The sequence below is a fragment of the Podarcis filfolensis genome (genome assembly GCF_964270895.1).
Source record: "Podarcis filfolensis genome assembly, chromosome: 17".
In the NCBI taxonomy this organism is placed as follows: domain Eukaryota; kingdom Metazoa; phylum Chordata; class Lepidosauria; order Squamata; family Lacertidae; genus Podarcis; species Podarcis filfolensis.
In genome coordinates, this window is record NC_139621.1 from 13387541 (window position 1) to 13412986 (window position 25446).

General features: G+C 46.1%; 1 protein-coding gene and 1 long non-coding RNA gene across 2 annotated transcripts in view; one reads left to right on the plus strand and one right to left on the minus strand.

The window, feature by feature from the left end:
* Positions 1 to 25446, plus strand: part of LOC310753099 — a 119627-nt gene that overhangs the window by 12508 nt on the left and 81673 nt on the right. The window lies entirely within an intron of this gene.
* DMRT1 (doublesex and mab-3 related transcription factor 1) overlaps positions 10503 to 25446 on the minus strand; it is a 62134-nt gene continuing 47190 nt past the window's right edge. The window contains exon 5 of the mRNA XM_083593786.1: positions 10503 to 11592. Coding sequence (XP_083449912.1) covers positions 11438 to 11592 — 155 coding nt within the window. The 3' untranslated portion in view covers positions 10503 to 11437. The remainder of the gene's footprint in view (positions 11593 to 25446) is intronic.

The window sequence follows — 25446 nt, forward strand, 5'->3', positions numbered from 1 at the left end:
AACCTGTTCTCACCGTGGCCAAACAGGTGCCCGCGGCCTGGTTGAGCGAGAAGGTGATGACTTAAAATCCCACGGAACGGGGAGACGCATGAAAGGAGATCAATTTAAGTTCAATAACTCAAAAATAACGCCTGCAAATGCGTCGATAAGTGACTTGAGGAGCGCTCTGAATCGTGTTTTTAAAAATTACTGTGGAAAGATATAGGCAGGAGCGTCCTCCTCCACAAATCACAATGGGCGTCCAAGCAATTTTTTTTAACAAAATACAATACTGCAGCAAAAGTTCCTCATTATATATCGGGCTTCTTTAAGACGAGAAGGGAAAGGAATCAATTTAGCAAAGAAAGAAATATTTCTTGCGAGTGTAATAAAGAGAAGCAGTGTGGCTGAGAGACAGGGGACGGCGGAGCGAATGGATGGATGAATGAAACACATCTCTGGCTCCCTGCAGGATATTTCTCTGGCCCCGATCCAGATAATATCCTGCGCGCTGGCGACCCTCACCGCGCTCCTTTCGACGGCTCTCCGTTTGGAAGCGGCGGGTCTTTCTGGCAAGGCAGGCGCCCCCCGACGCCGTTGCTGAGCTGCATCGCGGGGGGAAAGAGAGGGAGGGAGGGAGGCGATCTGGCGGCCCCTGGAGAGCGGCCTGGCCTCTCTCCTACCTTAGCTCCCGAGGGGGCTTCAAAGGCATGTTACGCAGTGGGGCGCGGGGAGGGGGGCGCCCTTTCACTGGGGTCCAGCTCACGGCCCTCGGGCCTTTGGATGCCTGGCTGTCCCCTTCGGGTGGGAATGGCGTCGGGGTCCCCCTCTCTCTCCCTCCCAGCCCCTCGTATTTGACAACATCTCCCCACAGGGCCAGGTTCGTATTTATGTTGCTCCGACGTCCCCTGCCTGAGAGTCTATTGTAACCCAACACCTGACGAGAGCGAGTCCCATTGCTGCGCGCAGAAAAGGTTTAGTCAAGCACATAATGGGATCGCAGCAGAAAGCTTTTCAGAAGCGGGGCCCGCGGTAAACTTCACCACATGAACTCCGTTTCCAGGGCTGTTAAGCTTTTAATTGGGGGGAAGAAAATCAGAAGGAGAGAGGAGGAAATTTCAAGGCGACGAAAACGTGTTCGCAGTTAGCGCCCCGAAGAATAGCTTGAAAGGAGATGAATGCGCCAAACATATGGTCCCAATCACGTCGCGGGGAGAGAGAGAGATTTGGCGAGCCCAGGGGTCCTCCGTTGAGGGATGGATGGGAAAGAGCTGCCACGAAGCCGAGGCGAGGGAAAGGGGCGCAGGAATCCGCCCGAGATCCCCTCCCGATCTTTGCCCCGCTCTAACTGATCTCCTCCAGGCATAATCGACGGCTTGTTCCGAACGGCAACGAGGGTGTTTTGGGCTGGCTTCACATCTCATTGAGATATTGTTGTGTGGCGATTATTTTAGAGGATGTAGGAAACCTCAGAAGCACACGACCCGGGGGGGGGGGGAGCTGAGCAGGGCGGCGTCAACTCCGTGGTACCAGTTGCCCAACTGTCCGCGTGCCAGTTCAATTAACTTTCCTAGGGGAGAAACCCACCAAATTAGCTCAGCAGAGGAAGAGGCCGGTTACATTTTGCACGCCTGGCTAATACGCTGCCACTGTTTATTGCGCCTGATCCCCAAGTTTCTTTGTTGCGTGACTAATAGAAGGTCTCAGGGCGGTTACTGAAGCCATAGCAGCTGCCTTGGTCAAAAGTTCATTTTTGTTGGAGAGCTACGCCACTTTCCCGCTACGCCACTTAAAGAAGCGGCGGTGTCTCCACCCAAGTCGAGCCAAGGAACAGACGCGCTTCGAAGGGGGAGAAAGGACCTATCAGCGTTTTCAGAAGAGGTCATTTACTGGTGAGAGCGCTATGCAGTCAAACACACCCTTGGCCGCAACAAGCCCCACTGACTAAAATCTCACGAAGGTACAGAACTCTCAGAACCCCGTGCGCAACGTGAGTGGCGCTCTCAGGCTCAGAGAAATCGGTGGGGCGCAGAGCCCGCAGGATGCTACGCTGCAACCTGACCCCACAGGGGAGGCGCGTTTTACTTCCGAGGAACGGGGCAGGTGCTCTGTCGTCTTTAAAAGGCCACAGTACAGGGCGGAGCATGTATTCGGAGTTCGCTTATCACCACCACCAAACATAGTTACATTTCGATTCTACCGTCAACTTTAGAGGGTGCTAAAAATAATAATAAATAATAAATAATAAATAATAAATAAACCCAGGACGGTGGGTGCGCTGGAGAGAAGTAAACGCAACGTTCAGGAAAAGCCTAGGCATTTTGACTGATAACTTTGACTGAACCTCACCAAATTCGGAATAAACATACCCGGGATTCAGGTGTCCTGGTGCATGCTCTAGTTATCTCTCGCTTGGACTACTGCAATGCACTCTACGTGGGGCTACCTTTGAAGGTGGCCCGGAAACCACAACTAATACAGAATGCGGCAGCTAGACTGGTGACTGGGAGCGGCAGCTGAGACCATATAACACCGGTCTTGAAAGACCTACATTGGCTCCCAGTATGTTTCCAAGCACAATTCAAAGTGTTGGTGTTGACATTTAAAGCCCTAAACGGCCTAGGTCCAGTATACCTGAAGGAGCATCTCCATCCCCATCGTTCAGCTCGGACACTGAGGTCCAGCACCCTGGGCCTTCTGGCGGTTCCCTCCCTGCGAGAAGCAAAGCTACAGGGAACCAGGCAGAGGGCCTTCTTGGTAGTGGCACCCGCCCTGTGGAACGCCCTCCCAACAGATGTCAAAGAGATAAACTACTACCTGACATTTAGAAGACATCTGAAGACATGTTCAGGGAAGTATTTAATATGTGACATTTTTAATCTTTGTTGGAAGCCGCCCAGAGTGGCTGGGGAGGCTCAGCCACATGGGCGGGGTACAAATAATAAATTATTATTATTATTATTATTATTATTATTATTATTATTAACCTGATATTGCGTATGTTCTCTGACATCGGACCATAGCTGTCAACTTTTCCCTTTTCATGCGAGGAATCCTATTCGAAATAAGGGAATTTCCCTTAAAAAAATAAGTTGACAGCTATGCATCAGACACTTTAGGAATACAAGTCCCACTTACAACCTCAGGGTTTATTTCCAAGCAAATATACGGGCCATTGTCGTGTCGGTGCGATTTGAGCATTATCTGCCCCATTTATTTGACAGAGCATTCACTTCCCTGGAAAATTACTCCTCAGTATAAGGACGTTAGGATCGGGACTCTTACATCGTTCCAGGAGACGCCAGAACGTTCTAGTTTTGCCATAGAACCGGTTTACAGCAGAGTGTGGCTATTACACGATTCTGACCAGAGGAAATCAATTGGCCGTTTCTCAAGCTGCAGTTGTTGTTTTTCAAAGACTGGGCTGGAAGAAATGGAACAAATGCTTCTCTCCCTGCAAAGTTTGGAAAGGGCTGCGCGTTAGTCCGGTCTGGACCTCTGGGGCAAGAATGTCCTGAGCTGGAAATGGCTGCCCCGCAGCTTGCCCGTCCCTGGGGGGCGTTTGACTTTCGGGGCACAAAGCAAGTAGCCTTCTCGTTCCCGAGCAGGACTTCGGTGGGATCGGACCCCCTCTGAGCTGGAAATGAGCCACGCATTGAACTGTAAAGGCTGCGTTTAATTTTATTTTCTATTTAGGTTTTTTTGTATGGGAAAAAAAATTCACACAGCCGAGTTTATATAATCTGGAGAACGAATGAGCCCCAGCTGCATAGTAAACAGCCGTGGAAACCTTCGGAAAATGAATAGAATTAATAAAGGTCACTGCTCACCAGTCATTCATAAATATTTGGTGACACGTTTCTTGTTCAGGTTAACTCGCCGCCCACGCCCGCTTTAATATACAGGGAAATTACTTGTTTCTAGCATGCAAAAAATACAAGGCTGGATCAGTTTCTACAAAAAGCAGGGCTTCCCTTTTCTTTTTGTTAAATATTTGCATTGTTGCTTATTGCTTTTTAAACAGGTTACAACTCCGTATTAGGATCTCAAGGGGCGAATCGGAGGAAGTCTCGGCGTGATTATAGGATGAGGGCCATTAGCCCAGTCCAACTGACTTTTTTTTTTTTAATGGGGTGGTTTAGAGAACAACATTTTCGCTGTGTCCAATAAGGTCTTACTCTGAGCGCACAGGATTTCAGCCGCAGAGGTGCAAGGAAATCAAGATTTGGAGAAGGCTGCGCGTAATCCAGACCAAGAGAGAAACTGTTCTGATAGGCACAATTTTTTAAAAAATTTTAACCGGACTTCCAAACGAAAAACTGGTTAACAATCCCCCCGCGTTAAAATCCGTTGGTGTTTGCTTGTTTGAGAATGTACTCGAGGTGCTTACGGTTTCAAGAGGACACGAAAAACACCCGTGGTGGCAGGACCAGGTAGGAGGACGACCCGTTCCTTTGGCTCGCCACCAACCCCAAGCCGGGCAGACTTTTCCCCTCTGCGCCCAGTTCCGCCCCGCCCCCGCCCCCATCCTCCTTCAGGCGCCTTTCCCGGGGAACTCACTGCACCCCCCCGCCCCTTCCAGGTTCCTCCACTCCAACCTTTTTGGACCAACCTGCTAAAGAGACAGTCTGCTGCGAGCAGTATTTGCGCGTCTCGTTATACTTTTATAAACAGGCCGTGGGATATGACTGATGAGTAGACGTTTTGGGCTTGATCGGTCATATGAAGCCATATATTTGCCCAGGAGGAGGGGGTGGAAGAATGGGAAATATATAGAGCTCTAGAGGCCCGGAAGGGAGGGCGGTGGGATGGAGAGAGAACGATCTACGCCCTCCTCACCTCCCCCGTCACTTGCAAGACGTATTGGCGCTAAGAAATCAATGACAAGTTCAGGACTGGCGAGCCCCGAGGTGGGAAGACGGCGTTGAATTCGGAGACGCAGCAGAAGGAGGCGGCCAGGGAACTTTTGCAAATTGCGTAAAAGCGGGAGACGGGTGGGGAGAGATTCCCTGGAACCTGAGGCCGGGGGCGAAAGGGAAGTTTCAGTTTTCCAAAGTCTCGGGGTCGAGCTGGTCTTTGGTGCGCGCGCCCCTCTCCGCTCGCCCCCCTGACAGGCTAGGCAGTTCGCCTCTCCATTGCCTTCTGCATAGCGTGCAAGGGAGCTAATTGGAGAGCCCCGGGAGAAAGGTTTCTCCTGAAGAGGAGACGCGCAGTTCTGCAGCCTCCCTGCTCTGGGCGCACCGAGGGGAAACCGGCAAAACCGGTCGGAACGCGCGAGGAACTTGGCGCAAGGAGAGCAGGCGTTGCAGGCCCGTTTCCGGACCGCTGCTAAGCGTAAGCGCAAGAGATTTGGGTCGAAGATGCAACCAAACCCAAACGCACCGGTCGCCTCTTGCGCGTCGGCTGCAGATCAGGCTGGCCAGTAAAGGCGATGTCCTTTGAAGGCTACTGTATAAGCCACGTGTCAACAGGGTGGGGGCATTGCCTGCCCTAAACCCAGGCGGCTGGGGCCGTGGCTACGCAGCACTCTGTACATGCGCAGGGGCAGCCTAAGGCCACTTCAAATGCCGCACGTTTGTATTGCTCATCCTTGGTTTGTATCTGTTTAGGGAAACTTAAAACATTAGCGGTGGGGAGGTCAGTTTTTGCAGCGCAGGAGAAATGCTCTAATAAGACACTTGAGCAAGTTAGTCCCTTGACAAGATATAGCCGGCTGAAGATCCCTGTTTGCAGAGGAACTCAGCAACGTTTTGCTAGCAAGATTCTTCTCCATCTGAATTTTTTTCTGCATGACTGATGCAAATCGGCATTTGTGTTTTGGAATCATGTTTGCCTTTTCAAAATATGCACAATTTTCATTTTCTTGAAACGTAAGCTGATCATAACTGAACAGCTACTTGCGGGAAAGTTCCATTTAAATCTATCAGACCAACTTTCAAGTAAATGCAAAGAGAATCAACTGACGCCGATACCAGAATCTGGCATTAGTGAAAAGTGGCTGCGTGTAATTAATAAACACTCCCAAAAGAAAAGTAAAAAAAAAATTTTTTTTTCCTTCCAGTAGCACCTTAAAGACCAACTAAGTTAGTTCTTGGTATGCACACGAAAGCTCATAGTTCTTCTTGCATGCACACGAAAGCTCATACCAAGAACTAACTTAGTTGGTCTTTTAAGGTGCTACTGGAAGGAAAAAAAAATTTTTTTTTGTTTTGACTATGGCAGACCAACACGGCTACCTATCTGTAAAAGAGAAGTAGTTGCCTCTTCTAACACAATCGGACAAATAATTTTTCATTCTATATTAATGTGGAGCAGGAAAAAAGGGGCATTCAAAATGTAACAATAGAGGAATACCACCAATTTCTCATAGACACCAGTGGCAATGTTCAGTCCAAGCATTTTAAGATGACCATAAAACTTTTGTGTCCCAAGGGCAAGACAATGGAGGGCAAAATTAACATTTAATATACTCCAAAAATGAAGAATTTTGATTTTTTCAGGGTGTGAGATGCAGGCTGCAGTGCTCCACCCACAGACCTGGAAGTTCCATTGAACTCACTTCTGAGAATACATGTATAGGATTGCACAGCCATTGTTGCAGATTCAAGTTTGGGTTGTCTAATTTTGGTTGTGATTTTAAAAATAATACTTCCTTTTCCCATCTTGATTTAATAACCCATTCTTCAGATGGGCTGTGTCTTCCTTTTCAGGGGAACAGCAGCTGCATGGCTATGGCTGGATAACTCACCTGTGGAGTGGGGCAAAGACACCCCATCTTTTAAGTGACCCCCCAAGTAACCTAGAGTTAATTTCCTACACACAGGCCTCTTTAAAACTGGCCCTCTTTCTGTTGAACCCAAAACCTGTATTGCCTAGAACTTCTATGTACAGTGGTACCTCGGGTTACATACACTTCAGGTTACAGACTCTGCTAACCCAGAAATAGTACCTCGGGTTAAGAACTTGGCTTCAGGATAAAAACAGAAATTGTGCTCCGGCAGCGCAGCCACAGCAGGAGGCGCCATTAGCTAAAGTGGTGCTTCAGGTTAAGAACGGTTTCAGGTTAAGAACGGACCTCCAGAACGAATTAAGTACTTAACTTGAGGTACCACTGTATTGGCAATAATCACACACGGCAAGAACAGTCCATGTGGCTCTCATATACAGTGGTACCTTGGGTTACATACACTTCAGGTTACAGACTCCGCTAACCCAGAAATAGTACCTCGGGTTAAGAACTTTGCTTCAGGATGAGAACAGAAATCGCGCGGTGGCAGCCAGCGGGAGGCCCCATTAGCTAATGTGGTGCTTCAGGTTAAGAACAGTTTCAGGTTAAGAACTGACCTCCGGAACGAATTAAGTACTTAACCTGAGGTACTACTGTATATGAAAATGGTTTGAGATACAAATGAATGTAACAGAAATGGTATAAAGTGGTATAAACACAGCTGTGCTACCTCTTGCCTTGCCACTATTTTAGAGCTGCAATGACAACTTTGTACAGTACTTCTCCAGCATTATTTTCCATGTGAAAATGATTAATTCAGTTAAGGGTTTAAACCACATGTTGGCACATGCAGCGCTAGTTAATTTGGACAAGCCACAACTAACAGTGGTTGCTAGCAGTTGCTTGAAGCATCGAGTTTCACTGCACAACTGAAAGAAATCCAGCAGCTTATTATGACTTGCTCCGAAGCATGGAGTTGCACCGATGGCAAAATTTATTCTAGCCTTGCTGAGGTTCCAGAGCCAGCCCGACCAGGAAAGAGAGGCGGTAACTCTCGACTCAACTGCTTTAGAGCGTGTGAAAAGGGGACCCCAAAATATCCTTCTTCCTGCAATGCTCCAGCGTCCTAGATCAGTGTAACGCTCTACTCGAGGAGTTAGATCACTGAGGCTTTTCTTTTCCTAATACAGTGGTACCTCGGGTTACATACGCTTCAGGTTACAGACTCCGCTAACCCATAAATATTACCTCAGGTTAAGAACTTTGCTTCAGGATGAGAACAGAAATTGTGCTCCGGTGGTGCGTCAGCTAAAATGGTGCTTCAGGTTAAGAACAGTTTCAGGTTAAGTACGGACCTTCAGAACGAATTAAGTACTTAACCTGAGATACTACTGTACAGTGGTGGTACCTCGGTTCTCAAACGCCTTGGTACTCAAACACCTTGGAATCCAAACACTGCAAACCCGGAAGTAAGTGTTCCAGTTTGCGAACTGTTTTCGGAAGCCGAACATTCTCCATTTTGAGTATTACCCTTCCGTTTTGAATGACACACTTCCGTTTTGAGTGTTACACTGAGGTCTGTCTGTTTCTGCTATTTATTTTGCCTTTTTGTTTTTGCGGCTCTTTTGTTTTTGTGATTGTGTGGAACCCAGATCAGCCACGGATTGATTCTGTGACTGCAGTACATTGTTTATTGCTTTCATTTTATGGATCAGTGGTCTCGTTAGATAGTAAAATTCATGTTAAATTGCTGTTTCAGGGGTTGCTTTTAAAAGTCTGGAATGGAGTAATCCGTTTTTCATTACTTTCTATGGGAAAGCGCTCCTTGGTTTTGGAACACTTTGGTTTTGGAACAGACTTCTGGAACGGATTAAGTTTGAGAACCAAGGTATCACTGTACCCAGACTGTTCCACAACACATTATTGTCCATGTATATATGGCTTACTTTGCACAGCTGCTAATATTGCACAGTGCTGATATTAACCAGAGGCGCTCTCACCCGTTTATATGAGGTTAGTGAGGTGTATCGCATTTAGATTTAAGATTTAGATAGTGTCATCTCGACCTGCTCTAATAATCTTGCACATCAGGTACAATGTTACTCAACTTATTTCCCTGCTTCTTTCTTTCTCTCTTGCTGGTTTTTTAAAATGCTGTTTTTACCATAGACTGCTTTCCACAGAAAAGCAGTATATACATTTACAAAATAAACCCACTCGCTTGGCTATGCTTATTCCAGCAGGTACTTTAAGGTAGTGTTTGGTTTTATGATGGATTTTTATTGTTTTATCCTCTGCATGGCTTATTTTTATGTAAACTGCTTTGAAAGGCTAGTGATTAAGCGTCATATAAATGTATTAAATAAGTTGCCTTGAATGGCAATAGCTGTTAGCCTCAGTTCTCCATTTGTGCAATGGGAGTCTAATTACCTACTTCGCTGGCAATGGCTAGGTTAAATGATGTGAAGGCAGTTTGCCTTTAGCCCCAGAGAAGCAGAATGGGTAATAACATAGTTTATAAAAATAGGAACAAATTCAATCAAATCTTTCTACTTGTACGGATTGCAGACGAGAAGCTGTGGTAACATACGTAAAGGACTATTTTAACAGAATGGATTAAGGGGAAATGTTTTTGTGGCCTAAACTGGACACATTTTCATGCTGATGCAAGTCTGGAATTTATATGAAACCTGGTGTTTTGCTTACTGCAGAAACCTCATTCAGCTTCTTCCTTCAATATACTGCAGATTCTTTTTTGTGATCGGGAGAAACACCAAAACAGCCTCAAGACACAAAGATAGATTATTTGGAAAGGGCTACGGTCCACACGGATTTGCTTGCAAGTGAAGGTATGTTGCATGTGTGTGCATGCACACACACACAAATTTCCCACCCCCCACCACAAAAAAGACCACCCTCCCAAGACTTCAGCAAGAAGCCTTTGAAGCAAATGAAGGCTCCAACACGTAATCTCAGTTAAACATGGGAAACATTGCAAAGATAAAAGAGCTCAACCTGGCCAGTATTGTGCAGGGACTGTGTCTGTGCGGTTAAATTCCCATTCCCACTGCTCACTGACATTAGAGCGTCAGAGTCGCAGTGTAGAAAACACACATTTCCAAAATATCCTTTGTCTTGCTACCTATGTTGGCGGCAGGGGCAAGCTGCAAGCTTGCCCAATAATTATGGCATTATATCTCAACAACTATTTAGAAATCACAACACGGGGCGGGGGCGTTGGACGTGGCGCGGATTCCATCTCCCGGCTGCTGCTGCTGCAGCAGCAGCCTCTTTTACGACACAGTCCAGCATCTCCAAGCTGATATTTTTCTTTACCTGCCCTCTGCTCCCCCTGTTCTTCTGTCACAATGGCAACAGCAGGGAGCTGCGGCAGAAGGGCACCCGACTGCAGTGGTTGCTGGGCTGACAAGTGTGATAAAATGATCTTCCTTAACTAAACTCGTAAAGCACTGGGCAATAAAACTCAATCTTCTGTAAAATCCAATTAAGTCATTATCTGACTGATTGTATCTTTAATTGAAAACAGAAGTGACAGTAAATTTCTGTGATATATCAGGATCAATCGATACCGCTATACAATCCAACCCCGAGAAGTGATTTATAATGTCAAACCCATATAGGTAACTCGACATTATTCTCTCTAAAACCACTGGTGGATGAAATTAAGAGTAAGTGCATTTAATAAAAAACAAGATGGTCAGGTTATTGATTACAACAGATGGGGGTGAAATCAAATAGATGTTTTCAAAGCACAGAGTGAAGAAAATACAAGTAATTTCTTTTTTTCCTGTTTAATACAGCTTGCCAACTATACACAAGAAAATTTGGTCATCAATAACGTTTTTATTTCAGGTACCGCTGCAACTACAGAGAACAATGAATTTTTTAAAGACTAGTTTCATTTCAGCTTGGCTTCTGTAACCCAAGGAAAAGTACATGCTAAGCAATTTTTAACAAATACCGAAAATCTGTAGTAACTTTTCAATGCTTTAAGCCAAGATTGTAGCAAACAGGTTAACCTAGAAAGTACTAAATTTATGTTAATTTTATGCTGTTAGCAGAATAAATGCCTAGCCAAAATCTAGCATCTTCCATAAAAAACATCCCAACCATGAAGGTAACTCACCAGATTTTTGTTGAAAGTATTATTCTTACTTAAACTCCGCCCCCCTACTTTTGCAGCCTACAAATAGATAGAAAGCAGCATTTATGAAGGGGTTTGTAAATCCTAGAACATTACTCTGACTCGCACATTCTGTTTTACTGTCATTAAAAAATAGAAGCTGAAAGAATTATTTTGTGATAAGAGAATTATCAACCTTTATGCCAATTTTTTAAAATCTTCATCATACCGAAAGCCCTTTTTACAATTTTATCTTGTCTTTGTTGAAGAACTAACTCTTGTGCGCTGTAGAAATCTTGCTTATATAAGTAGCTTAGCCATTCACTTAACTTTGATCACAGTTTATCTGCAAAGTATTATCTTTTTTATACTAGGATTAACCCCAAGGAACTCCCAAGTCCCCCTAATGGGAAAGACTTGCATCCTTAAACTAAGAGGTTGCAAATCACATTGTGCGGAACAATACAAAGGGAATAAACTCAACGTTTTCTCAACGGTTACATCGGCATCAATCATCACAAACCAAACACATCTCAACAAGAAGGCACTTTCCCAAGACGTCCAAGGAGGAGCTTCTTCAGGGCTGCTCATTCACCGTCTTCCATGACAGAATGAACAGTGAAGGTCCCAGAATCGGAGGTCGACTCGCACTCCAACACAGCTTTGGCGCTTTCGTTGCTGATGGGAGAGCTGCTGGAAAGGGAAACCAAGCCAGAATCTTGACTACTGGGTGGTGAAAATACTGAGGAAGGAATGAATAAAAAGGAGCGGGGAGGGAGAAAAAAGGGAACACATAGTTAAGCGATCTAGATCAGTGACGGTCTACATGAATACACCCAAAGGCATGGAGTGATGAGCCGCCGTCCTTTCCTAGGCGGGTTCCCATCCATGTATCTCATCTGTCGTCACATGCACATGTCTGCAAGTGACTGCTGCCGTGCTCATCCTGTGGGATGTGATCCATGAGAGGCAGTCAAGTACAACATTCCTTGTAATGCTAGAGAAGACATGCAGGGGAATGTTTGATCCAGCCAGTTGAAACTTCCTGTTCCTCCGGGCTGGAGCATCCTTCCTTTTGCATGTGATAGAAGGTGGGCGTGACCTTACCTGTCCAGGTAACAAAAGGACAAGTCGCGCAGCAACCTTCCTTCTTTTTTACCTCCTTCTTTGTTTGACCAGCTTTTAGCTGGGACTGCTCTGCTAGCTTCTCAGCTAGCAGAAGCACCTGGATTATTCCCCCATATGGGGTAGATCCACATGTACATATCTGTAACTAAGTCTGCCTTCAGGGTTCCAACTGTGAACTGATGTAAGTAAACTTCTTTTATTGACTTTGAGTAAGATTGTGGCGTCTTTATTCTTTTAAGAGGGATTCAAGGGAACTTACCAGGAACGTACAATTCAATCTGAGACAGACTGAATTGTATAATAGTGAGCTTGCACGAGCCTGCAACCAGCCATCTGCTGTGCATGTAAAAGGGAATTGTAACTCTGCTAAGTAAAGGAACTTGCTAGTGCAAGTTAGGAAGGATATTAGTAAACAATATATCCTCTCCTGCCACCCTGAACATTCGCACGCATCCCCCCCTCACCCAAACAGAAACTGACATGTTAGAGTAGACTAGATGTCATCAGGCAACATCATCCCTGACCGTTGGCCATGCTGGTGGGGGCTGATGGAATCCAACAACATACGGAAAGCTACAGCAGCCTCAATTGCCACTGAGGATGCCTGGCAGGCCAGAGGCTCTGTACAGTGGTGCCCCGCAAGACGAATGCCTCGCAAGACAGAAAACCCGCTAGACGAAAGGGTTTTCCGTTTTGGAGGTGCTTCGCAAAACGAATTTCCTATGGGCTTGCTTCACAAGACGAAAATGTATTGCAAGTTCCTGCGGGGGTTTTTTCCTTTCCCCCCCCTTTTCCCCAAGCCGCTAAGCCGCTTATCAACTGATCCGCTAAGCCGCTAATCAGCTGATCCGCTAAGCCCGCTAAGCCGCTAATAGCGCTAATCCGCTAATGGGCTTGCTTCGCAAGATGAAAAAACCGCAAGACGAAGAGACTCGTGGAACGGATTCTTTTCGTCTTACGAGGCACCACTGTACTGGCTCCTCATTCAAATGTCTCTTGTAGTTACCAACGGTAGAAGAATGGCAGATAAAGATGATGGAGTTTATGGAGCTGGCTGACCTCACCGGGAGAATCCGCGACCAGAAAGAAGAGGAACACCAAGAAGATTGGAAGAAATTTAAAGACTATTTGAATAAATATTGTAATATTAAAGATATGTAATCACTTAAAAGAAACAATTAGGCCTAGGATTAAAATGGAATTAAATTTACAAATAAGAAAATGTACGATAAGGAAAGTTATATAATATGATTAGGACTGTCTTTTGAAACACTGATATTGGAAACTTCTACATATAATTACTTAGAGATTCGGATGGAAGAGATTCGAGGAAGTGAAATACTATGTTTTTGAAGATGGATGGTACTTAATTTTAATTAATTGGCAATACGTTGTATGCATCTTTTTTCTCTTTTTCTCCTGTTTTTTGTTTGTCTTTATTATTGTTAATCTCTTCTTTTTTATTATGTTTCCCTACTGAAAATAATAAATATTATTTGGAAAAACAACAACAAATATCTCTTGTATACAAATGATTCAAGAGAAATGGGGCGACAACTGATTTGTCATGCTCTTATACACAGCTGTCATTTCCCTCTGTACTCCAACAGAAGCAGTAAAAGAAGTTCTGAACAGCACCAGTCCCAGGGCCGGACAGTCGGTATACACAAGCAGTAACTAACTGGGAACCTAAGTCTCCACCTTCTTCAGCGACGACAACAACCTTCTGAAATGTTTGCAAGAAACCGATGTTTAGTCCCTGGAGAAGTCAGGCATGGGGAAAAGGAAGCTGCAGCTAGATATGGGAGTCCATGCCTGGAATGAGCTGCAAAATCCACATGAAAAACAGGTTCGGCAACTGGAACCAGCCACAACCTGTTGCATTGGGGAGGGCTGGTCCTATGACCCTCTTCTAGTTTCCCATTTCCTCTCCTGCAACAGTCAGCCAAGATTTGGTGGCTACTGAGCATGCTCAGTCCTCAGTGGGACATTTTGGAGAGGAGTTCTCTGCATTCGGGTTCTCTGCACACCTTGAGGTTCCTCCAAGCCTGCTTCCACCTCTTCGATGTGAAGGGATGGTGATGCTTCAGAGAGTCCATGGTCTACACTCAAAAGAGAATGAGCTTGCTATTAGCCTACAGGGTTCTATGATCAACACACCAACAAGTAGCAGTGAATGCCTTCTAGACCAAGGGACGTCCAACTCCCAAGAGACTGCGATCTACTCACAGAATAAAAAACTGGCAGTGATCTGCCCCTGGGGGGTTGTGGTCAAAGTTGCTGAGCTATTTTTAGGGAGGAAAGTCAAAGTTGTTGACCTTTCTGGGGGTTCAAGTCAAAAATGTTTTTTAGAGGGGCAGGTCAAAAATGTAAAGCTTTCTTTAGGGGGAAAGGAACAAGTTGCTCCCCACAAGATCGATCAGGAAACAAAGAGCCTCACAGCGAGTACTACGTCTTCCGTTCAAGCGATCATGTACGAATGGAGGGCGGGGCGAGGGGGTGGGGCTGGATCCTCTCCCCCCCCCAACGAAAAAGAGCCCGCGATCGACCCAAACCTCCTGGGGATCAACCAGTTGATCCGCGGTTGACCGGTTGGACACCCCTGTTCTAGACTAATATATCCATTATTAATTTTTATTCATTTATGTAGGTCTCAAGGCAGCTCACAACATTAATTACTGTCAGGAATCCTGTTTGCTGTGCGACTGGATGAAGTACTATTTTTAATTTGGGGGGGAACCCTAAAAATTTCAGTGCTATACAAAACAACACCTTTTTTTGGTAACTCACTATTGATGTTTGTTTTTTAAAAAAGAGAACCATTCTACGGAATAAATGAAAACGTGGCTAGAAGAAGCCCGCCCCCTTCGCTCCATAATCATCCCTGTGAAATTACGGTGCAGAATCCCTGATGGGGCACCTGCCAACTGCCACACGTGTGGTTTCTATTTTTTTTATTAACATATAAAACACATACATATACATTTACATATACAGTGGTACCTCGGGTTTACATACACTTCAGGTTACATACGCTTCAGATTACATATGCTTCAGGTTACAGACTCCGCTAACCCAGAAATAGTGCTTCAGGTTAAGAACTTTGCTTCAGGGTAAGAACAGAAATCGGGCTCCGGCGGCACGGCGGCAGTGGCAGGCCCCATTAGCTAAAGTGGTGCTTCAGGTTAAGAACAGTTTCAGGTTAAGAACGGATCTCCGGAACGAATTAAGTACTTCACCCGAGGTACCACTGTACATTTACACAATACACATACACAACACACTACCTTATTTTCATAACATAAAACATACCTACATTACTCTATATAATACCTACCTATACTGTACATATCAACATACCTACACACCTACCCCACACAGACACCCACCAAGTGACTTGACTTCCAGCTGTTCTTGTTACGCTATTTTATTTTTCCAACTACAGTGGTGCCCCGCAAGACGAATGCCTCGCTAAACGAAAAACCCGCAAGACGAAAGGGTTTTCCGATTTTTTAGCGGCTTCACAAGACGAATTTCCCTATGGGCTTGCTTCGCAAGACGAAAGCCCACAGGGAAATCTCTGGGGACAGCGGGGAAGCGCAGCGCGCCTTCTCCTCTGTTCCCCGACCTGTCCTGAAGGCTTGCGGTGGGAGGTCCGGGAACAGAGGAGAAGGCGCGCAGCGCTTCTCCTCTGTTCCCGAGGCTTGCGGTAGGAGGAGGGTTTTTCCTCCCCACCGCCAACATTCAGAACAGCATTCTGAATGGCGGTCTCCATAGGAACGCATTAATTGATTTTCAATGCATTCCTATGGGAAACCGTGCTTCGCAAGACGAAAAACTCGCAAGAAGAAAAAACTTGCGGAACGAATTAATTTCGTCTTGCGAGGCACCACTGTAGCTTAAACACATTTCATTATTTCTTTAATCTCTTGTTTTGTCTTAACTTTCCTCTCCTTTCACTCTAATCGTTTTCCGGATTCACTCAGTATCTGCCAGAAATTCTACTTTTCCCACATAATTTTTGATGTGTTCCTTAAAGATGTTGTTGTTGTTGTTGTTTAGTCGTTTAGTCGTGTCCGACTCTTCGTGACCCCATGGACCAGAGCACGCCAGGCACTTCTGTCTTCCACTGCCTCCCGCAGTTTGTTCAGACTCATGTTTGTAGCTTCGAAGACACTATCCAAGATAGCCCACTGCTTATTCACTTTTTGTACTGTATCTCCTCTTATCCTCCCTGTTAAGTTTGGCAGTATGGAAGTATTCCATCATTTTAGATAACCAGTCTGTTTCTGTTGGGACGCTGCTGCTTGTGAGTCGAGGACCCTTCACCCGAATAGGATTATAATAAGACACACAGACACATTATTTTAGGTTCATGGGCAAAATTAGGCCACAACTTTTATTGGTTACAGCATGTGAGTGGTATTGGTTTAAAGGTAAAGGTAAAGGGACCCCTGACCAATAGGTCCAGTCGTGGCCGACTCTGGGGTTGCGGTGCTCATCTCGCTTTATTGGCCGAGGGAGCCGGCGTACAGCTTCCGGGTCATGTGGCCAGCATGACTAAGCCGCTTCTGGAGAACCAGAGCAGCGCACGGAAACACCGTTTACCTTCCCGCCAGAGCGGTACCTATTTATCTACTTGCACTTTGACGTGCTTTCGAACTGCTAGGTTGGCAGGAGCAGGGACCGAGCAACGGGAGCTCACCCTGTCACGGGGATTCGAACCGCCGACCTTCTGATCAGCAAGTCCTAGGCTTTGTGGTTTAACCCACAGCGCCACCATTGGATAAAACAGCAATACCAGACTCCACCCCGCACAACTGGGAGTCATATCAGGGTAACAACCAATGGGAGGAGCTTGTTGATGCAAATACAACTGGAAGCTCCCCCATGATGTCACCGGGGGTCATGCCATGGCCCTAGCCACCAGCAGGGCATCGGACAGGATCCATGACCGCCGGATTCCTTTAACGGAATACCCAAAAGAGGAGGGGTAAATGATGTCGCATACCCAATCCTCCAACACAGAACACATATTCCAATGCCTGACTGCCAACGCCAGAAAGTTGTGACAAATTGCTACAAGGTAGGCGGAAAAACCAAGAGGCTGGTGCCAATTTGCCAAATGACTAAAAAAGTCCTACCAGGCCCCTTGGGCAACCAAGGCAACCAACCGAAGTCCATAGCAAGGTCAATACGCAAAAAGAAGCTGACCTAAGAGGGAGGGAGGGCGGGAGATCTGAAGAAAGCAGGAACAGACTGGGAGCGGAGCGCTGCCGCGGCTGTTTAAACACATTTAGCCCCGCCCACCAGCCGGCCCTATTGGTCGGCTGGGAGGCTTGGCCGCGGCAGCAGAAGCAATCAGGAGCAGGGAGTCAAATACGCCTCCTCTGCATGGAGGAGAGGCCTTTTCCAATTTTTGGCAATCAATAACCTTTCCGCCGTAGTTGCATACATAAATATTGGTCTGACCGTTTCCCAGTCCACCACCTCGGCCACTCCGCTCCTCCTTACACCACTTAATGTTGTATTTTAATCTTTTTTTTAAAGTTGTATTTCAATCAATTGTTTTTATATTTGGTGTTAGCTGCCCTGAGCCCGGTCTTGGCTGGGGAGGGTGGGGTATAAATAAAATTTACTATTATTATTACAGTGGTACCTCGGGTAAAGTACTTAATTCATTCCGGAGGTCCGGTCTTAACCTGAAACTGTTCTTAACCTGAAGCACCACTTTAGCTAATGGGGCCTCCTGCTGCTGTCACAACGCCGGAGCCCGATTTCTGTTCTCATCCTGAAGCAAAGTTCTTAACCTGAAGCACTATTTCTGGGTTAGCGGAGTCTGTAACCTGAAGCGTATGTAACCTAAGGTAAAGGTAAAGGGACCCCTGACCATTAGGTCCAGTCGTGACCGACTCTGGGGTTGCGGCGCTCATCTCGCTTTATTGGCCAAAGGAGCCGGCGTATAGCTTCCGGGTCATGTGGCCAGCATAACTAAGCCGCTTCTGGCAAACCAGAGCAGAACACGGAAACGCCGTTTACCTTCCCGCCGGAGCGGTACCTATTTATCTACTTGCACTTTGACGTGCTTCCGAACTGCTAGGTTGGCAGGAGCGAGGACCGAGCAACGGGAGCTCACCCCGTCGCGGGGATTCGAACCGCCGACCTTCTGATCAGCAAGTCCTAGGCTCTGTGGTTTAACCCACAGCGCCACCCGGGTCCCTTAGGTACCTAAGGTACCACTGTATTATTATCCACAGACAACGATGAATAGGGTAAGGGCAGAGGCGGAACTGTGTGACTGGTTCCACCACTCTGGGCACTGAGCCTAGGGGACACTACAGGGCGTGGCAACGATGGTACGGCATGGGCAGAACGGAGCGTGACAGGCGGAGGCACCACATTTGTGCATCAATGATGTGCACCAAAGTCATTTGTGCACCAAAGTCTGCCCCTGCTAAGGGTTGCCACCTTTCTGCTGCCAGCAGCGCTCCTCTGACTTTTAACAGCTGCATGATAGGAAGATGAAGCTGTTCGCAGCACGGTACCTGAAGGTTGAACAAGGTTTCTGCTTGCCCTGTAACTATTATAATAACAAAATTTCCATCAGAAAATAAACAAGTTGACTCTCACTTAGCAACTGAGACCTGTGGATATAGGGCAGTATACAAATTTAACTAGTCAAACCTAGACAGCATCTTAAAAAGTAGAGACATCACCTTGCCAACAAAGGTCCGTATAGTAAAAGCTATGGTTTTCCCAGTAGTGATGTATGGAAGTGAGAGCTGGACCATAAAGAAGGCTGATTGCCGAAGAATTGATGCTTTTGAATTCTGGTGCTGGAGGAGACTATTGAGAGTCCCATGGACTGCAAGAAGATCAAACGCACCCATTCTTAAGGAAATTAGCCCTGAGTGCTCACTGGAAGGACAGATCCTGAAGCTGAGGCTCCAAGACTTTGGCCACCTCATGTGAAGAGAAGACTCCCTGGAAAAGACCCTGATGTTGGGAAAGATGGAGGGCACAAGGAGAAGGGGAAGACAGAGGACGAGATGGTTGGACAGTGTTCTCGAAGCTACCAGCATGAGTCTGACCAAACTGCGGGAGGCAGTGGAAGACAGGAGTGCCTGGCATGCTCTGGTCCATGGGGTCATGAAGAGTCGGACACGACTAAACGACTAAACAACAACAAAATATTAATAGTAATAACTGCCAGCCCCAGACCTCTCCTTAAGAAGGTATGAGGACAAGGAGTAGGTTGTGAATTGTGCAAAGCATTAAAAAAACCCCAACCCAACCTCAATTCAATTTCCTGATCTGAATATGATGTATTTTAATTAATTGCCTGATTTTATGTTAATGTGTTATACGTTTGATGTTAGCTGCTCTGAGCCCGGTTTTAGCCGAGGAGGGGGGAGTATAAATATAAATAATAATAATAGTAATTATTATTAACAAGATGTATTTGAGTATATATAAAGCGTGATTCAGTTAAAGAGGTTCTTCCCACCCATATAAACAGAATGAGGAAAAAATGTTCAATTATGATTATTTATTTATTCTGATTATTCCTACCCTGCTGCTTTTAGCAAAACAAAACATTGCAAGTCGTTTAGAAGGCATGTTGCAGAAAAGTAACGTTGACCTAAGCTATCCAACAGAAGAAAGCAGAAACACTTGAACAACTTCTCGTAAGCGGCAGAAGGATGATAAAACCAACATCGCCTTAGAGCAATAAACTTCAGGGACAATAATAAAATCGGTATCCAAACACAATTAAAAGTTTTCCGGCAGGTGCTAACGGAGGCCAACAGTCCTGTGGAGAAAGAAGATGGTGAGGGAAGCAGGGAGGCAGAGACAGTGGCAGTATAGCTGTCAACGTTTACCCTTTTTAAGGGAAATTCCCTTATTCCGAATAGGATTCCTTGCAAGAAAAGGGAAAAGTTGGCAGCTATGAGCGGCAGAGCCTGATCCAGCCACTCTCCTCCTCTCCACCAACTAACAACTCCCCTATGGCAAACATGAACAGGCATCAAAACTCCTGCATTAGTTGGAATGACCAAGGAAATGCGTAGAGACATTGACGTGTGTCAGTGGCTGCCCATCCTGACATAGAAAGGGTGCAGGGCAAAGAAATAGTCGAGTCCAGGGCCATGTGGCAATGTGGAGCAATCTGCTTCAGGCAGCACCATGAGAAGGGGCGTGCAATGGTCAGGAAAAGGAAGGGAAGCAGGAATTAAGTGTATGAATGCTGCAGCAGGACTTTTTCAAGTGTTTGCCCTGGGGAGTGGGTGCCATTTGGGTTCTGCTTCAGGCAGGAAAATGTTCTGGGCTGGGGCAGTGTAGAACACCCTCCCACCAGATGTCAAGGAGATGAAGAACTACACAACTTTTAGAAGACATCTGAAGGCAGCCCTGTGTCGGGAAGGTTTAATGTTTGATGTTTTATTATGCTTTTTATATGTGCTGGAAGTCGCCCTGAGTGGCTGGGGAAACCCAGTCAGGTAGGTGGGGTATCAATAATAAAATTATTGCTACAGTGGTACCTCGGGTTACATACGCTTCAGGTTACAGACTCCGCTAACCCAGAAATATTATCTCGGATTAAGAACTTTGCTTCAGGATGAGAACAGAAATCGTGCAGCAGGAGGCCCCATTAGCTAAAGTGGTGCTTCAGGTTAAGAACAGTTTCAAGTTAAGAACGGACCTCTGGAACGAATTAAGTACTTAACCCGAGGTACCACAGTATTATCAAACAGGAATCTTGCTGCTGTTATGACGTATGAAGTAGACCAAAACTGGTGTAGATCTGCTGTCAAGCAGAGGGCAAGGAAAAAGAAAAGCAAGCAGGAATGAAACCGCAAGTGTCCTGTCCCTGGAAAAATCAAAAATAAAAACAGATTGATATGAAATATTGGAAGAATTTGAAAACTAATACAGTGTGAGAAATACTGGCAACATTTCCATCTCCACTAGATACAAAAAGCAAAGCAAAGGGGTCTCTGACCTTGCTCACCTTTGATGAGTCAAGATCCACGCAATGGTACTCCTTTCCCGCCTGGCGTGGATGTAATTAAGGGGAAGCTGCCGTGGTAATTTCTCTCCTCATTAACTTCCTGATTGGTTTGAGGCTCAGATTTCCACCAGGCTGCCGTTTGTCACCAAATCCAAATGGCCAATCGTTAAGACTAATGTTTGTGTAACTAACTGCCGGCATCTGCCGCACGGCTCCTTGTACAACAATAATAGGGAAAGCGAAACATTAAAGCTCCTGTGTTAATTCAGCACTTATTCATCAACGGGGAAATCTATGGTGTAATTAGCAAAATGCATCGCTAGACAAGTGCACCGCCAGTCCTTTGGAAAAAGCTAAATCACAGGAGAGGCGTTAACCATCAGGACTTATTCCACTCTGAATGCTGATCGTTTAGTGGGGGGCCAACGCCGAGCTAAGATCCTTTAAAAAGGTAACGTGGAACAATTCACCTCCCGTTGACTCCATTGATTGACAGCGGCCAGATTGCACAAAGTTGCTTAAAAAGATGTGGTCAACCTGATAGAATCAGGAATGAATTTGTAAGGAATGGCGGTAATGACCCAAATTCTGTTTTCAGGCAGAGACTTCTGCACTGCAACCGGTTGAAACTCGACCCGGCAACGATCGGAAAAACAGGCAAAGTTCCCATTGTAGAAAATACAGTATTTTCTAAGTGTTGAAAGCTGTTTTTATTCTCAGAGCAAGCCCCTGTGATGTCCACCGATTTCAGTGGCAACGGCCAAGTGCAAACGATGCAAGGAAACTGTTCCAAATGAGAGATTCCTCATAGTCTGTACCAGAGGGAGGGAATGTCCTTGCCTCCGTTGGCGACACCCATCCACCCACAGTTTCCTTCTGATTCATGATAAGAAAACAAGTCCGTCCATCCCACAATGCTTTGAGCCCTAGAGGGGCCACAATTGGGAGATCCCTCCCTTTCATCAGTTTCGATAACTATGGAGAGAAATCTCAAATTGATTTGCTGAACCCAAAGGCTGCTGGTAGAAGAGACTTGTGCCATCTTTTTAAGGTGCTCACTTGATCTCCTGTGTTGCCCATGCTTCTGCTGGGAGGGGCAAGATTGGGATGGTACAAATGCATCAGCGTGGTCAATCCATTACACCTGCCAGTGGCAAGACCTGTGGTTTCCAGACCACCAACCTCTGGCCTCTTCAGTCGCCACTGAACCGACTCTTCAGATTTTACACCATGCACATACTCTAAAGAAGGGATGCAGACATGGCCCTCCAGACCTTGATAGACTCCAGCTTTCATCATTCCCAGCCAACATGGCCGATGGCAAGGGATTATGGGAGCTCTTTTACACATACACACTTGAGGATGAGCTTGAATACGGGGGGGGGGGGGTTGTCCTGGTTGAAGTCTAAAGACAAGGGACACACAAACACACACACTCCCCTATTTCTAGGGGTGGACGGCAACCCTAATTCCAGCAGATGGACCTTTACTCTTCTCTATGACAAGCTGCATCTCCCCAAATTGCCCCTTCCACTCAGCTAAAGGTAAAGGTAAAGGGACCCTTGACCATTAGGTCCAGTCATGACCGACTCTGGGGTTGTGGCGCTCATCTCGCTTTATTGGCCGAGGGAGCCGGCATACAGGTCATGTGGCCAGCATGACTAAGCCGCTTCTGGCGAACCAGAGCAGCGCACGGAAACGCCGTTTACCTTCCCGCTGGAGCGGTACCTATTTATCTACTTGCACTTTGACGTGCTTTCGAACTGCTAGGTTGGCAGGAGCAGGGACCGAACAACGGGAGCTCACCCCGTCGCAGGGATTCGAACCGCTGACCTTCTGATCGGCAAGTCCTAGGCTCTGTGGTTTAACCCACAGCGCCACCTGCATCCCCTCAGCTACTAAGGTACAAAAGCCCTGTTCTCCTTTGCTTCTGGTCACCTTACAAGACGGCACCGCTCGTTCAGAGATGTCCGTTGTTCCTCACCTTTGTGACATCTGGAAAATTGATGGAAGCTGTAAGAGATTTAGGCACTGGAGGCATGAGCAGCTGAAGCGTGGAGCAGGGCTCTGCCTCAAAACCACCCAAAAGGCAGCCCTGCCACAACACATAGGCTGGTTCCATCTCATTCTCCTTTCTCCCAACTCAAAGTGGTCATTACTGTTTTCTTGCTTCATGGAAAAATAAGGAAATCAAGCATTGCCCCGCTAATCCACCCAGTTTAGTCCACAGCTAGTGGACTGAGTTATGAACACCGATCTCCCAGGAATGTGCCAAGCCTTGTACTGTTGTCTCAGTCTTACTACAAAATAAATATATGCATGTTTACCTGGGCACATGCAACTCAGCGGCTAATAATTAGTATTTAGTTTGGAACTTGCGTATTTTCCCCTTCCTTCCTTCCTTGTATGATATTGGTTACATTTTGGCCAAAATGCAAAAACAAAACAAAACACATAATCTCCAAAATAAAAGTCATCAATGAACTGAGATGCCATACAAAGAACTGCCTAGACTTGAGTGATCTTCTGTAAGTCAATGGCCTGGAAAGCGTAATATGCTTCTACTGATGTGAGAAACCACTAGGATAGTCATGCTTGGAAGGCAAATGTTCTTTGTGTTTACATTTAAAAACCATTAGACTCTTAATAAGAAGCAATTTTTTAAAGATTTAAGCTCTCAAGTGTTACAGACCATTTATTAAAGCTCTTTCACCTTCTTATTCAGGGAAGGAAATAGAAGGCACATCCATTCTGCAGACTCGCTTGGAATCTGGATCCGAAGGCTCGTTTCTACATTAAGGCTGCAATCCCATTGCCACTTATCTAGGAGCAAGTGCCGCCACTGCCATCAATGGGGCTTACTTCCAAGTAGACAAGTATAGGCTGGCACTGGAATCAAAACAGAGCACCGACATGCCCAAAAGATGGTCTATAAAATGTGGCGAAGGCTTTTCCAAATGAAAAGCTTTGCGGTGAGGGCATAGATTAAGGTTGGTTTTCTGAATGCAGATAACCAGGAGCAGATGGAAACCAGAGTAGGACCAGTTTGGAAGTGCAAATATGTAAAAAACAAAGGGAGTTCATTGCATTCTCCCCGGAGCGTTACCTATTTGAGGAAGGGCTTGTTGATTAATAGAAGCAGATCCGGTTGATTTCTCAATAAAACAAAGGAGTGCGTATATCTATTTTGTCTGTTTTGATGGGAAAAGGTCAGGCCGAGATGGCAAATGGAAGGTACAGTGGACCCTCTGGATGTGAACTTAATTTGTCCCGGGGGTCTGTACTTACCCCGAAAAGTCCATGTCTGGAGGTGCCGCTTCTGCGCATGGCGCGATAAAGCGCTTCTGCGCATGCGGCATTCGTAACTCAAAATTACGTTATCATTTAGGGAAGATAGACTACAGGATTCCGCCCAAGGCCTCAAACTGCCACCCTAGACGGCAAAGGTGCTGCTCACGGTCCCAAAAAGGGCGCCCACAAATGAAGGTGTGAGCGCTCATTGTTGTTGTTTAGTCGTTTAGTCGTGTCCGACTCTTCGTGACCCCATGGACCAGAGCACGCCAGGCACTCCTGTCTTCCACTGCCTCCCGCAGTTTAGTCAAACGCATGCTGGTAGCTTCGAGAACACTGTCCAACCATCTCGTCCTCTGTCGTCCCCCTCTCCTTGTGCCCTCCATCTTTCCCAACATCAGGGAAGACCCAGGGAGTCTTCTCTTCTCATGAGGTGGCCAAAGTCTTGAAGCCTCAGCTTCACGATCTGTTCTTCCAGTGAGCACTCAGGGCTAATTTCCTTAAGAATGGATGCGTTTGATCTTCTTGCAGTCCATGGGACTCTCAATAGTCTCCTCCAGCACCATAATTCAAAAGCATCAATTCTTCGGCGATCAGCCTTCTTTATGGTTCAGCTCTCACTTCCATACATCACTACTGGGAAAACCATGGCTTTTACTATACGGACCTTTGTTGGCAAGGTGATGTCTCTGCTTTTTAAGATGCTGTCTAGGTTTGCCATCGCCTTTCTCCCAAGGAGCAGGCGTCTTTTAATTTCGTGACTGCTGTCACCATCTGCAGTGATCATGGAGCCCAAGAAAGTAAAATCTCCCACTGCCTCCATTTCTTCCCCTTCTATTTGCCAGGAGGTGATGGGACCAGTGGCCATGATCTTTGTTTTTTTGATGTTGAGCTTCAGACCATATTTTGCGCTCTCCTCTTTCACCCTCATTAAAAGGTTCTTTAATTCCTCCTCACTTTCTGCCATCAAGGTTGTGTCATCTGCATATCTGAGGTTGTTGATATTTCTTCCGGCAATCTTAATTCCAGTTTGGGATTCATCCAGCCCAGCCTTTCGCATGATGAATTCGAGCGCTCATTACAAGCACTCTAATGCCAACTCAAGGAATATTATTGTATATTCAAGGGCAATAGTGCACTAATAATAACCAATATTTGAGAATT